The 14,838-nt window shown below is 44.2% G+C and overlaps 1 protein-coding gene across 1 annotated transcript in view; it reads left to right on the forward strand.

The window, feature by feature from the left end:
• The window catches only part of PCDH15 (protocadherin related 15), a 311,085-nt gene that overhangs the window by 244,589 nt on the left and 51,658 nt on the right, over positions 1-14,838 (forward strand). The window contains exons 25-27 of the mRNA XM_059476704.1: positions 2,578-2,687; positions 3,892-4,035; positions 11,804-11,931. Coding sequence (XP_059332687.1) covers positions 2,578-2,687; positions 3,892-4,035; positions 11,804-11,931 — 382 coding nt within the window. The remainder of the gene's footprint in view (positions 1-2,577; positions 2,688-3,891; positions 4,036-11,803; positions 11,932-14,838) is intronic.

The following is a 14,838-nucleotide window of genomic DNA, read 5'->3' on the forward strand; positions in this document are numbered from 1 at the left end:
TTCCCTCCAGAGCAAACACAAAACCTCTCACTAATTGTTATTGATTTGTCAATCCCTTGGATTCAGCACTGGCAGAGGGAGCTATCAGGTCATTCCCACTGCAGAAATATGCTGGAATTGTGCTGGGAATGAAATGTAGGGCTTTTGTAACACTCCCACACTTTTAGAAGACAAAGCAAACAAAATCATCTATAATGCAACATAAAAAGGACATTTTCCTCTCTGACCTCATCAAAAGAACTCCAGCTTTAAATGCTTCCAGCTTTGAAAGGTTTTGCTCTTGTCTTTTCCTGCCTTTTGGCATGTTTTTAATCCCTAAGATTAGCATTTGCATTGGTTAAATGCACCTTAAAAAGCTTTTCATAGCAATGGTTTAAGAGCTTAATAAATTAAGGAATTTTATTCCAGCCACTGACACAGAACAGTGGGAGCAGAGGGATCTGCTCCAGGCATGTGGTTTTGAGTAAAAGGGGATTTTTCCTTCAGTGAAAAAAAGAGGAGATCACCATCATGTTGCATGATCCAAAACTTAATTCCATATATTCATTATCCCTAAATTTTTGTAGGAAGTTCAAAGCAACATTGATTCCAAAGGAAGTGTTTGTAAAGCAGACTTCAAGGGAAGTTTGGCCACTTCTTGGTGGGAGAAGTTTGGGTTCAATAGTTTGGATTGTGTCCTTGTGTCCTGGGGTTCCAACTTTGATATAACCATGGAATATCCTGAATTTTAAGGGACACGCAAGGGTTATTGATCCCAGCTCCTGCCCAGACACCCCAACAATCCCACCCTGTCCCTGAGTGCATTGTCCCAGCACTCCTGGAGCTCTGGCAGCCTCAGGGCCGTGCCCATTCCCTGCCCTTAGAATGGGAAAATGTGCTGTGGGTTGGGGGATTTGAAAACCACCTGAAAGATGAAAGGGAAAAGTGATAAAATATTAATGGAATCACAGAATTATTTAGGCCTGAAAAGACCCCTGGGATCATCTAATCAAACTGTTCCTCCAGCACTGCCAGGGCCACCACCAGGCCTTGTCCCCAGGTGTCATTTGGCCTTCTGAATACCTCCATGATATTGAAGCAGCTGTAGATTCTGTCCAGAATTTTGAATATCAGTGCACAACTCATCTTCAAACTCAGGAGCCTCTCTGAGCAGATCCTCATCTGGTGTTTATTTTGTTATCTATAGAATGAGTGTCATTTTTAAAAATCTGCATTATACAGTAAAAAACCCCATCTACATTCAGAGACGAGTGTCAAAATTTGCTTGTAAATTGATTGTGAAGAGTTAGAAGCATGAATTTAACCACTGCTTGCCATGAGGAAAATCTGAGGAGGAGAATTTGAGATGAGCTCAAGCCTTTCATTTCTCCTTGTTGAAATTGTTTGGATTGGTGATTTAAAGACATCAGCACAGAGTCATGGAATGGTTTGGGTTCAAAGGGCCTCGAAGCCCATCCAGTGCCACCCCTGTCATGGCAGGGACACCTTCCACTGTCCCAGGCTGCTCCAAGCCCCAAAGTCCAACCTGGCCTTGGGCACTGCCAGGGATCCAGGGGCAGCCACAGCTGCTCTGGGCACCCTGTGCCAGGGCCTGCCCACCCTTACAGAGGTTGGGTAGCCTTGGGTTGCAGTTCATATCCTAAAAAGCATCCTGGATTTTGGTACCAAATGTGTTGGCAGGAAATTTTTTTTCATATTTGTGAAGAGTGGAAATTCCTGTAGAGGTGGCCCCAATGTGATTCCTGTTTAAGGCATGGAATTTTACCCATGCATGAGTTTTCTTGTGTCATTTTCTGACACATTACTGAGTTTTCTTAGTAGACTTGAATATATTCAAGATCTATTATAAAAGAGATCTATATATATATAAAGTATATATAGAAAAGATCTATTTTGTCTTTTATTTCCCATTTATAAGGCTGTGGTGGTGGGACGGTGTTCACAGGGGTTCTTGGACTGGGGAAGAGACAAGGATCTGACTCCATATTTCAGAAGGCTTGTTTTATTTTATGATATATATTACATTAAAATTATACTAAAGGAATAGAAGAAAGGATTTCATCAGAAGGCTGGCTAAGAATAGAATCAGAAAGAATGATAAGAAAAGCTTCTGTCTCGGACAGAGTGTCTGAGCCAGCTGACTGTGATTGGCCATTAATTATAAACAACTCTATGAGACCAATCACAGATCCACCTCTTGCATTCCACAGCAGCAGATAACCATTGTTTGCATTTTGTTCCTGAGGCCTCACAGCTTCTCAGGAGGAGAAATCCTAAGGAAAGGATTTTCAATAAAAGATATCTGTGACATGGTGGTTCTTGTTTCTCATTATTCCCTGCTTTCCCACTTCTCAGATCCAAGAATCATTACATATTTACGTTGCCACCTCTTGTCTGTTGGACTTCTCAGTGACTTTTACATTCTCAAAGGTTAAACATTTTCCTTTTTAATATGATTTTCCCTCATAACAGATCCTTTGGCAGACGAATAGGTGGAGGCCATACTAACCTGAGGGATAAGTGTCAACGATCTGCTGCTCGGGAATGTAACACAAATCCTTCTGTCCCACTCTGCAGGCCTCCCCCAGTGAGTGAGAGTGCCCCGAAGGGAACCGTGGTCACCGTTGTCACCGCGGCCGCCTTGAACCAGACAGTGGTGTACTCCATTGTCTCAGGGAATGAGGAGGGTAAGTGTAATCAAATTAATATTAATATTAATATTTCAGTCTTGTGGTTATGGGGAGATCTGCAAGAAATTGTGGAGAAGTAAAGCTGCTGAGGTGAATCACAGAATCGTTGAGGTTGGAGAAGAACTCTCAGGTCATCAAAGTGAAATCCCACCTGGACAAGCAGGAGGGAATTCCAGGGCTGGAAGGGAGCAACAAGAAACCTGGAGAGGGATTTTTTGTAAAGAACAGGATAAGGGGGAGTGGCTTCAGGCTGGAACAGAGAAGTTTAGATGGGATATTGGGAATTAGGAATTGTTGCCTGGCAGGGTGGGCAGGCCCTGGCACAGGGTGCCCAGAGCAGCTGTGGCTGCCCCTGGATCCCTGGCAGTGCCCAAGGCCAGGCTGGACTTTGGGGCTTGGAGACCCTGGAATGCTGGAACATGTCCCTGCCCATGGCAGGGGTGGCACTAGATGGGCTTTGAGGTCCCTTCTCACCCAAACCATTCTATGATTCTGTAACTACCATTATCATGCCTTTGGAGATAAGCTAAAGATCAGATTAATTAGCAAAATTACAAGAAAATCTTTCTCACTGATGTGAAAAGTCCTGTGGATGCCACATAGTGTGAGTCCATGGCACATCAAAATATAAACATAAATAGCTTTGATGGAATTGACTTGCTTAAAAATCTGATTTAAGGGATTATAGATTCAGCCATGCTGTAACAAATATTGGATTAGAGCCTGATATCCAAACAAAACATCCTGCTGGGATACTGTCTGTGTTCCACCTGGAAATCTTGCCAAAATAACACAGAATTACTGGGAGGGATGTAAAGAATTCCCCATCCCATCCTCCTTTTTTGTGAGATTGGGCTCTTTGTCTTGTCCCATCTTTCCATTTGTACTCAAAACACATCTGTGATGGGAGTTTTACTCTCTGATCCTTTGGGTCCCTCCCAGCTCAGGATATTCCATGATTCTGTGATGCTGGGTTGGTTATTCCAGTAGCAGGGCAGATCAAGCCACTCTGCTGCTTAAAAATATCTTCAGAGATAAGCTAGGTGGGGTTTTCCAAACCTGAGGGAGGGAGGCAGGGAGGGAATGACTTGCTTGGCAGTGTCAGAGAATTGTGTCATCCATCCCCAAAATAAAACCCCTGGGCATTGAAAATCCCAGTTTGTGCATCTCATAAAATTCCTGTGTTTTTGCTGGCTTCCAGATGTGTTTGCCATTCACAACAGAACAGGAGTGATCACTGTGAAAAAGCCTCTGGACTATGAACGTGTCCAAAGTTACGAGCTCCGGGTGCAGGCAGACTCCCTGCAGGTGGTGAAGTCCAACAACCTGCGGGTTCCCTCCAAAAGTAAGTGTCAAAACCCTTTCCTTTACCATCTTTTTCACACAGATATTGCTGGTGTTTGCTGAGAAGGCTGAAACTGCTCTCCAGTGACCTTGCTGCGTTTTAGGGGGGTCATGGTGATGCTGGGATCACAGCCCATGGTGCATTTTGGGATCTGTCAGCCTGACTTGCCCAGAGCAGCTGTGGCTGCAGTGTCCAAGGCCAGGCTGGACATTGGGGCTTGGAGCAGCCTGGGACAGTGGAAGGTGTCCCTGCCCATGGCAGGGGTGGCACTGGATGGCTTTGTAAATCCTTTACAACTCATACAACTCATACCACTCTGGGATTCTGTGTTATTGAAGGTGCTCAAATATTTGGGAACATGCCATAAATCTTGGGGATAGCCTGAGACACTGTACAGGGGCGGCACTTCCAACACCTTCACCTTTCCAATGCTACCCACAGAACCAGCAGGAGATTTTGGGGTTTTGAGCCAGGATTTTCCTGGGTATGTCTTTTTCCTTGAATAAGAATTGAGTGTGTGGAGTGTGTGACACATCAGGGTTAATCAGTGGTCAGGAGCTTGGCTTTGTTAAGAGCAGGGTGAGATCCTGTGCAGGTTTATCCACCATCAAGGATGTACCTGCCAGAGCTGCCTGCTTCTCTCTGTGCCTGGGAGAAATCCAGGTAAGGTTATATCCATAAAAATACAGCCAAGGAATACCCAGCAAGCAGATCAGGCTCCCATGCAGCACACAGCTTTCTCCAAGCCTTCCTGACATGGCTGAAGACTCAAGGCAGTCAGCAGGTCCTTCCCTCCATTCCCTATTCTGACTCACATTCTGCACTAGGGCAGCTCTCCCAAGTGAGCAGCACTTCCAAAAAGTGATGGCTGAATTACTTTATTCAGGAATGCTTGATAATGACTGGAGTCTGACTTCAGGCCAGCTTAAAGGAGCACAAGCTGGGTGCCTTTGGTTCTCCAAGAGTATACAACACATCTATTCCTTAGAATATACACTGTGCTGCAGGGATGGCTAAAGAATTTTATAAATATATATATATTTAAAATACTTTAGTAGTGTCTGGCCAGCTCAATCACTTATGACTTCGTGATGGAAATCCCTTGATCTCTGGATTTGATTCCTGTGTTTATACAATGAATTCTTTTCCATTTTCTTGGCACTTTGTTTATTTTTGAGGAGTTTTAATCAGGTTAAACACTACTTCTGAGTTTCAGGGCACTGAATTGATGAACGGCAGTGGGAGGAGATGGGGCACAATTAACACATCACTGTGGGCTTTGCTGAGGTTGAACTGATGAATCATTTGGAGCTGGGCGACTTGGAATGCACAACCCAAGGATTACACAACACTGAATTAGTACAGAGCTGTGACACCCACTGGCAGTGACCTCCTGCCAGTTTTGGTCTTGGATACCTCTGGATCAGTGGGATTTGTTCTGGAATTTGTTCTGGAATTTGTTGGTGACCTACTCTGGAACTGCAGGGATTTCTGAGCTCTTCACTTTGAGATACACATTGAGTGTGTCCAGGGAAGGGAACGGAGCTGGGGCAGGGGCTGGAGCCCCAGGAGGGGCTGAGGGAGCTGGCAAGGGGCTGAGCCTGGAGCAAAGGAGGCTCAGGGGGCCCTTGTGGCTCTGCACAACTCCCTGCCAGGAGGGGACAGCCAGGGGGGGTCGGGCTGTGCTGCCAGGGAACAGGGACAGGACAAGGGGAAAGGGCCTCAGGCTGGGCCAGGGGAGGCTCAGCTGGGACAGCAGCAGCAATTTCTGCATGCAAAGGGTGCTCAGGCCTTGTCAGGGGCTGCCCAGGGAGCTTTGCAGTGCCCAGCCCTGCAGGTGTCCCAGGCAGGGCTGGAGGTGGCACTCAGTGCTCTGGGCTGGGCACAAGGTGGGCACTGGGCACCGCTGGGGCTCCAGGGGCTGGCAGGGATTTTCCAGCCTCTGTGACCCTGGGATTCTGTAAATAACACAGCCCTGACAAACTGCTCAGCCAGCACACAGGCCTGAATGTCACAAAGCTCAGAAGATGGGCATAAAATTGTTTTCAGTCATGGTATTATAGGAAATAATTATGGAGAAGTAGGAGCTGGAGTATCCATCTAAGCAGGGGAAAAGTGAAAGTGCATTAAGTGTAACTGAGCCTGTCATTGAGTGATGGTGCCAGGTGATAGTGTGGCAATAACTGAATAAATATGTGAGAAGAGAAAGTAAATTGAGATGTTCTTTGGAGTATGAGAACATCAAATTGGTGACTTAAACTGGGGGTTTCATAGATGATGCTAAATCATGCAAAGTCACATTCTTGTTTTCAACACAGCCAAACTCATTAAAGGAGTTACTTTAACTGAAACTTCATGATATGAAATTGCTGTGTTGTTTCACTTCATTTGACTGGAAGATGAGCTGGGTTGGATGGTGACGATGACTTTAAAAGCTTGGAGTTCTTCTTGAGGATTCTGATGATGCTGAGCCCTGAAGGACCTTGAATATTAATGGAGTTTGGACAATGCTCTCAGGCACAGGTGGGGTTTTGGGGCTGTCCTGTGCAGGGCCAGGAGTTGAACTTGATGCTCCTTGAAGTGAGAAGGTAAAGGGTAGGAGGAGCAGAAGGATTTGTGTGGAAGCAGAGGGAGCAGGAAAGAGAAAGCACTGCCATTCAACAAAGGCTTGTTTCAACAACAACAAAGAGCATTTGAACAGGATGGACAAGGAAGGGCAAAGAGAGGCTTTTACCTCCCAATTCAGCCTGGTCCCAGTTGTAGAACTGTAGAACATGGATTGGTGGGCATGTCCAGAGCAACTGTGGCTGCCCCTGGATCCCTGGAATTGTCCAAGAGCAGGTTGGACAGGGCTTGGAGCAGCCTGGGACAGTGGAAGGTGTCCCTGCCCATGGCAGGGATGGGCTTTAAGGTCTCTTCTCTGGGATTCTGTGATTTCACATCCCTAGAGATGCAAAGGTAATGACAGAACCCCGTGGTGGTTTTTCCTGTATTTAAGAGGAATTAATTGACTGGGTGACAAGGTGGAGATTGGTCACAGGTCATGCTCCATGACCTTGGAGGTCCTTTCCAACCTGGATGATTCTATGACAGGACCATGTTAGACAGGGTTTTTATCTTGCTGTCACAAGATTTGAAAGCAAAATCACCCTTCTGTGACAGTGTTCACAGGGGTTCTTGGATGACGGAAGAGATGAGAATGTTGACTCTATGTTTCAGAAGGCTTGATTTATTATTTTATGATATATATTACATTATAACTATAGTAAAAAGAATAGAAGGAAAAGCTTCATCTCAGAAGGCTAGCTAAGCTAAGAATAAAAAAGAAAAGAATGATAACAAAGGCAGCTGGCTCAGACAGAGAGAGAGCCAGCTCTGCCGTGTCTGGTCACTAAATCCAAACCCCCACATGAGACCAATCCCAGATCCACCTGTTGCATTCCTCAGCAGCAAATAATCAATGTTTACATTTTGTTCCTGGAGCCTCTCAGCTTCTCAGGAGGAAAAAATCCTAAGAAAGGATTTTCATAAAAAGATGTCTGCAACACCCTTCCATTGATTATTTCCATGTTTTATCCGGTCAGGTAGAACTGTTTGGCACCTTTGTCACCCCCATTGCTGGTATAAAGGCACTGTCCTGGTTCTGCTGAACCCAGCTCTGAGCAGGGCTTTGCTCTGTGGGCTGGGGTAAGGCACCAGTCCTGTCTCCTTCTGTTTTTGCTTTTCTAAACCCCAAAAACCCCTTGGGAATAAAGTGGAAATGGGAGTTTTACAACTGAAATTCTGCAGCTGCTCCGTAGTCATTGGGAATGATAATTCCACTCCATTAAATATGAGCATGAATTCTGTGTCCCCGTGGTGTTGATGTAACAGTAAAGCAACCTTATGTTTTTAGTTGCAAAAGTTGGTGCTGGCAGTGCTTTCCAAGCTGGCTGCTCTGGCAGTTCCCAAATCCAGGAGTTGTGACAGATGGACTCCATGCAAGCAGAGCCTGGAGAGCTGATCCTGCTGCCTCACAGCTCTGGGGGAGCTTGGGACAAACTTCCAATTTCTTTGGGCAGCAGAGCAGTGCATTTTAGAGAGGCTACACAAAACCTGAGCTCCCACTCAGGTCATTATTTGTGAGAAAAAGAGGTTTTATTTGGATTTAAATCAGACCTCGGGTCTGTGCTGCTCCAAACACGTTGCTGTTTGCTTCTTTTTGCACTCTCTCGAGCAGTGACAGCACATGATGGTCTTCTTCAGGCTTTATGGGCTCATTTGGATCTAAGTGCCACTGAAAAATATTCAGTGCTGATTCCTGCTTGGTCCTGCCAAATGCAGGAATGTGAGCTGGAGCCCAGCTGCAGCTCAGCACAGCTCACCTGCCAAAGCACAGAGTGCTGCCTGCTCCACGCACTTGTAAGGCAGGAGTAAAGCAAAGTGCTCCTAAGCCCTGGCAAATCACAATTCTCCCTCCCAGCTGGATTCTGATGAACTTTGGAAGGGTTCTTTGAAAATCTGCTCCTACAGAATTGCTTTTTGGAGATGCAGGGATTTGTGTGAGAATTATCCATGCCTGAAGAGCAGCTGTACCCACGGCTGGGTTGGAATGTTGCAGAAGGCAAGTGCAGTGCTGCTGGTGAAAACACTGAGTAAAACTCACCTGGGAACACTCAAAAACATCCTTGATGCTGTCCCAGTGTCCAAAAACCATTGTTTTAGTTCAGCTTCATTTCTGCAGCCAAGTATAGGCTCACATGGACCTGGCACATTTTTAGATGGGGAGGCTGGAAAAGAACTTTCAGAAAAGATTTTTGGGAAAAACTTATGGGAATGAAATGCTGGCACACCCTGGTGACCCAGGAGTTTTTGCTGGGCTTGTTTTCTGTGTTACTTATTCATGGTCTACTCATTTTAGTTGTTTCAGAGGTTCTTCAGCTTTGCTTTAGAGCAGCTTTCAAGGTGTTTTCACTCCCCTTAAGCAAACCACAGAAGCTGAAAGATCCAAAACTCTTGGCAGTGATTGTTTAGCTGGTTCCTGTAAGCTGAGGATGACTTAGAAACAGCTGCAGTTCTGTATTTTCTGTGCACTGCAGCTCATCTGCAGGGGGCTGGAGAAAAAGGAACCTTGCAGGAGACTGAGGTACCACAGAAATCAATTTTCTTGCCTCTTTTCTCTTTTTGGCCACCTTGGCAGCTTTGTCCAGGGAAAGATGCTTTTTGTTCTGCTCTTTAAGCAGCACAGTCATAAGTTACAAGATTTTATACCTGGATTCCGGGAGGTCTCACAAGAAATACCACCAAGGAGTAAATCCTGCTTTCAACTCCTGGAATCCGTGAAGAAAAAAAGTAACTGGAGCTGGATTCCAGACTTAGAACTCCAAAGATGGGAGGTTTTTCATGCATGGGGGTACCAATTTCCCCTCTGGAAGGTGAATGTGAATACTGATAGCCTGTGATGATCACTGTCCTTACAAAGAGGGTTTGAGCCACACCCAGCATTTAGAAAAGCAGGTAAAATTTTGGAATATGAAGGAAAAATGAGTCTAATGACAGAGTCTGGACCAGACTCTCTAAGAGTGTGCTTCATTGGTGGCCTTTTCCATCAGGCTGGGAGTGCAGGAGTGATGGATTTGGGAGCACCAGTGCCCCTGTGCAGGGAATATTCCTGAATTAAGCAGAGAAACTGGAAAAATCCCCATGGGAAAGGGTCTGGCATGACCTTCCCCACATGGCACAGCTGCTGCTGAGGGATTTTAGTGAGAATTCCACTGTGAGGGTAAGACAACTTGTGTAGCTGATGGGGAGCCCTTTCCTGCAGCCAGCTGTGGATTTGGATCCAAAGGTGGGATGGGAAGGAGCTCATGGATGCCACATTCCACTCCACCTGCTGGAATGAAGGACTGTGGCCAGAAATCAGGCAGGAAGCTGAAATGCAGGTAGATATTCAATGGTGACAGTCCTAATGTTGGCCTGTGGATATGGAGGGTATTTCATTTGCTTCATGCTTAATGTAATAACTTCCATTTCTCCATTCTCAGAGCATCCACCCTTTGCTAAACAAATCAGCCTTTTGGCAGCTCAGAGGACTGCCAGCAAATCAAACAAATGGGGAGTTGAGCAAATTGCAAGGCAAACTTTGCACAAGGCTCAGCCACCTCACCCAAACTGGCCTGACACGACAAAAGCGAGCGATGTGCAAATGATGTTTAATTTGAATTAGAGAGAACCAGGGCAGGTGAGCCAGCACCTAATCCACTGGCATGGATAAAATCAGGATCTGCTAAAATCCAGCAGCAAACTGGTGGCAGCCAGTGATAGAACTGGCTATGGGCTCAGCAGGGCAAGGTTGCTTCCACACATAATCCTGCTTTTGATGCCACCTTCTTCCCTGAAGGGTGGAGCTGCAGTGGGAAAGTCTGCCTGGGAAGCTCATTTTCCTGCCATATAGTTTGGTATTGCAGCCAGAGACATTAGGGATCTAATTTAAGAAAAGAGAAATTTGACAATCAGTGTAATTTCCTTTCCTTTCTTTATTTTCTTTCCCCCCCCTTCTCTCCACACTGAAGAACCCCACAGGATTTTTTTTCACATTTCACTTCCATTTATGAGGCCATCATTTGTTTCCCATCAGCTGGACCATCAGATAGGCAGAATATCACTTTGGCCATGTCAGAAATATTCTGAAATATCAACATTTTCCTCCCCTAAGCATACAGCTCCTAAGCCTTTTCTTAAGAGCCTGCATTGTACAAGTAACTCAGATCAGTAGCACCTGTGCAACACTGAAATTATCCTGGCACTGAAAGGAGCTGGGAAGACCAGCTCAGAAAGGAGGCAATTTATCACTTGCAAATGTGGTTTTAATGAACTGGATATCATCATTTCCAGCAATCTTTCTGGATGATACAATTCTGAAAGAGGGAAGCAGATGTTGGTGGAGATTGCTGCACAGTGGAATCTGTTTGGCACCAGCTCCGTGGTTTTTGCTGGATGTTTTTTCCCCTTGCAGAAGGATGGAGATGTTTATTGCTCAATAGGCTGGAGCAGGAACTCTTTAATAAAACCAAATTAACAGTGGGGTTTTGTGTTGAAGCTCTGGTGTTTTGTGTTGAACCTCTGGTGTTTTGTGTTGAGCGCTGGTGGAGTTCCCCAGGGCCAGGCCAGGTTTGGGAGGAGAACAGGCTTGGGGGTGCTTTCAATTAACACAGGAAATTAATTAAGTGTTGAGGCTGCTGAGCCAAAACTCTGTGTGACCATTTATGAGTTTATAGACACCAGGACTGAATCAGCCATTAAGAATTTGCATGGCAGTAGGAACAATTAAAATAGATAAAGCAAAGTGCAGAGATGCTGTTAATGAGCTCTTTGTGACAAGGGGAAAGGGCCTCAGGCTGGGCCAGGGGAGGCTCAGCTGGGACAGCAGCAGCAATTTCTGCATGCAAAGGGTGCTCAGGCCTTGGCAGGGGCTGCCCAGGGAGCTTTGCAGTGCCCAGCCCTGCAGGTGTCCCAGGCAGGGCTGGAGGTGGCACTCAGTGCTCTGGGCTGGGCACAAGGTGGGCACTGGGCACCGCTGGGACTCCAGGGGCTGGCAGGGATTTTCCAGCCTCAAATATTCTGGGATTATCCAATTTTAGCATTCTATGCTGTCTCAGAGATTTATTTTTATTTTATTATGCCTATACTCATTTTACCTGATCTCCCTGAGCTGTAAATTCATGAATACCAGGAGTTGTTACAAATTATTGTAAAATTTCCTATTTTGCCTTTTCCTACCCTCTTTTAGGTAATACAGCCAAGGTCTTTGTTGAGGTGAAGGATGAAAATGACCATGCACCTGTGTTCACCAAAAAACTGTACATTGGAGGGGTGTCTGAAGATGCCAGAATGTTTTCTTCTGTGCTCAAAGTGAAGGTAAGGGTCAAGTTTTTGTTATAACCTTCAATTACAGATGGAAAATTTGTACTCATTGGTTGATTTTTTTACAGAAAATTCTGAAATTTGCATCTTCTAAAGCTGCTTGATGGTTGATGTTGGCACAAGGATGATTTTGAGTTAAAACCCAGGTTTTGTTTGTAGTCAGTTTTGGTGCTTGTGTCTCATACCAGTTTGTAGCCCTCATTTTAGATCTGTTAATATTTAAATATTTGGGTTATGCTGAATGCCAGTGTTCACCTGAAGTTTGGTTTTTTTTATTTTGGCTGGTTTTTGTATTTAGGTTTGAAAGGGGAAATCCAGCAACTTTAGGTCTGCAATGAGAGGAAAGTGAGCATAAGATTAATCATCCACAGGATCACAGGGTTGTTTTTTTTTTTTTTTTTTTTTGTGTTTTTGGGTTTGGTTTTTTTTTTTTTTTTTTTTTTTTTTTGTTTCAAAGGGAGCGAAAATTAATGGAAATATAATATACAGACTACAATTCATCTCAGATAATAATAGCCAAGAGTAAAAGCTCCTTTTTTTCAATAAAACAAATAAATTATATGTTTAGAGCACCAGGAATGATAAAAGGGTCAAAGCTTAATAAAGTTGTTCCTAGCTGTTTGTTTTTTTGGTTTTTTGTTGTTTTTTTTTTTTTGTTGGTTTCATGAGAGTCCTTCTCAAAATAAGCCCAGAAATGGCAGAGAAGCGGGGAATTGGGAAGCTTCTACTTCATCGAAAGTAGGAATCCAAAAATGGTGGCAAATCCAAAAATCATGTCAAATCCATGAACTTCAGAACTCCTGAAGAATCACAGAATCATTAAGGTTGAAAGAGACTTTTAAGACCATCAAGTCCAACCATCTGCCAACACCACTGTGGTCACCACCAAAAATGTCCCCAGGCACCACTTCCACACATTTTGGGACAATTCCAGGGATGGTGACTCCACCACTGACCAGGTCAATGCTTAGCCACCCTTTCTATGAAGAAATTCTTCCAATTATTCCATCCAAACCTCCTCTGGAACAACTCAAGGCTGTTTCCTCTCCTCTCCCTTGACTCATCCCCACCTGGCTCTATCCTCCTTCCAGGGAATTGTAGAGAGAGATAAGAGGACAGAGGCACTGGAGTAGATAAAAAACTCTGGAAGGCAAAGTAATTTAGGGAAAGGAACGTTTTGTTCCTTGTATGAAAGCAAATGAATCATGAGGCACAAATGTCAAAACACATTTGGAGTCGTCCCACAAGATGTGGACAGGCTGTGAAATCCTTCCTGGTTTTCCAAGAGGACTTCTTAGGCACAGGTATTTTTGTGTCAGTCAGGGGGATAAGAAATAGGTGGAGAAAAGATAAGGGAAATTTTGGGGTGATGAGGGGAATCTGCTTTTGCCCTTTAGAAACATTTGACACAAAACATGTGATCAGTCCACAAAGAAGGAGCAAAAGAAATGTCAATTTTGTGTCTTTTGGCTTTTTCTGTTCCAATCCTCCCTGGTTTTGCTGGCACAAAATGGAATGAGGCCTAAGCCAGGAGTTGGTATTAGTGGATGGCATTAAACATAATTGTGTGTTTAGTGAAAGTAAAATTAGAAATAATTAAAGAGTACTTTTGTTGCAGAGGATCAGGCTGGAATTTATTGTTGTAGCACGGAGCATTTGCAGCAGTCAGTGCTCGTTACCTTTTTTCCTGGCCTTTAGAAAGCAAAAGTAATTGCTCTGTTAGTTAAACACAATCCCCATTCCAGCCTGGTTTGAGAATAATTAATCGAATGAATGTCTGTTCTTGAGGAGTAGAATGAAATGAGCAGCTTTCCAAGCTGAAACTTAGGAGAACATTAATAAAGTACACGCAGAGCTTGCACCGTAGAAATTATTCAGGTTTGGATTCCAGGGGGAAATTCAGGTTCTTAGGAGGTGTTTTTCATGCATTTGCTTTCATCTTCTGCATTCATTAACAGTTGCTCAGTTTCTTTCACATCATCTGAGTGATTTTGAGAAGAAAGTGGTTTTCTCAGTATTTTCTTGCTGGCACTGACAACAGCCTTGATGAGCCCCAAACGTGGGATATTGGAATCAGAGAATTCCTAATTCCCAATATCCCGTCCAGCCCTGCCCTCTGGCACTGGGAACCCATTCCCTGTGTCTTGTCCCTCCATCCCTTTCCCAAATTCCCTCTCCAGCTCTCCTGGAGCCCCTTTAGGTCCTGGAAGGGGCTCCCAAGTCTTCCCAGGGCTTCTCTTGTCCAGGTTGGCCAATCCCAACTCTCCCCGCATTTCAAATGACAAGATGCAAAACTACAACTTCCAAAAACAGCCCAAAAATCCCACAGCGAGTTCTTCTTTAACAGGACATAATAACTTACGGGGATAATTAGGAGTGTAGTCTTTAATTATTAATAGAGTAGTTGATGTAGATCAGTTTTGGATCAATTGATCACAAATACACCACTGAACATTCAGATGCTTCAGTCATGCTCTACTCTGCCTTGGACAAAATTTCACAAATAATAAAAAACAATCAAACACCAAAAATAAATTAAAATTTAAAGAAAAAAATAAAGGAGAGAAGAAAATTAATCCTGAGTCCATAATCTTCCACACAAATTGAATTTAGAAACAAACAGACAAATAAAATGTTGGATAAAAACTTCCCTCATCATCCAAACAGTTGATATGTACCAAGGCCAATCCTATGAAGTTTCTCCCAACTCTCTAAGGTCATTGGGTTTGCTGCCAGCAGCATCCTCTTAAATACATTAATTTGAGTATAAAAGCCTTTTAGAGAAGGGTAATGAGCTGCTTTGCTCCAGATTCATAGTAAGATTCCTCTAAGTAGATAAAAAGGATGCTTAAGCTCAGCAGAATACCACAAATCATTTTCCAAAAGTCATTTTTAATCAGA

The sequence above is a fragment of the Ammospiza nelsoni genome, chromosome 8 (genome assembly GCF_027579445.1).
Source record: "Ammospiza nelsoni isolate bAmmNel1 chromosome 8, bAmmNel1.pri, whole genome shotgun sequence".
Classification (NCBI taxonomy): Eukaryota; Metazoa; Chordata; class Aves; order Passeriformes; family Passerellidae; genus Ammospiza; species Ammospiza nelsoni.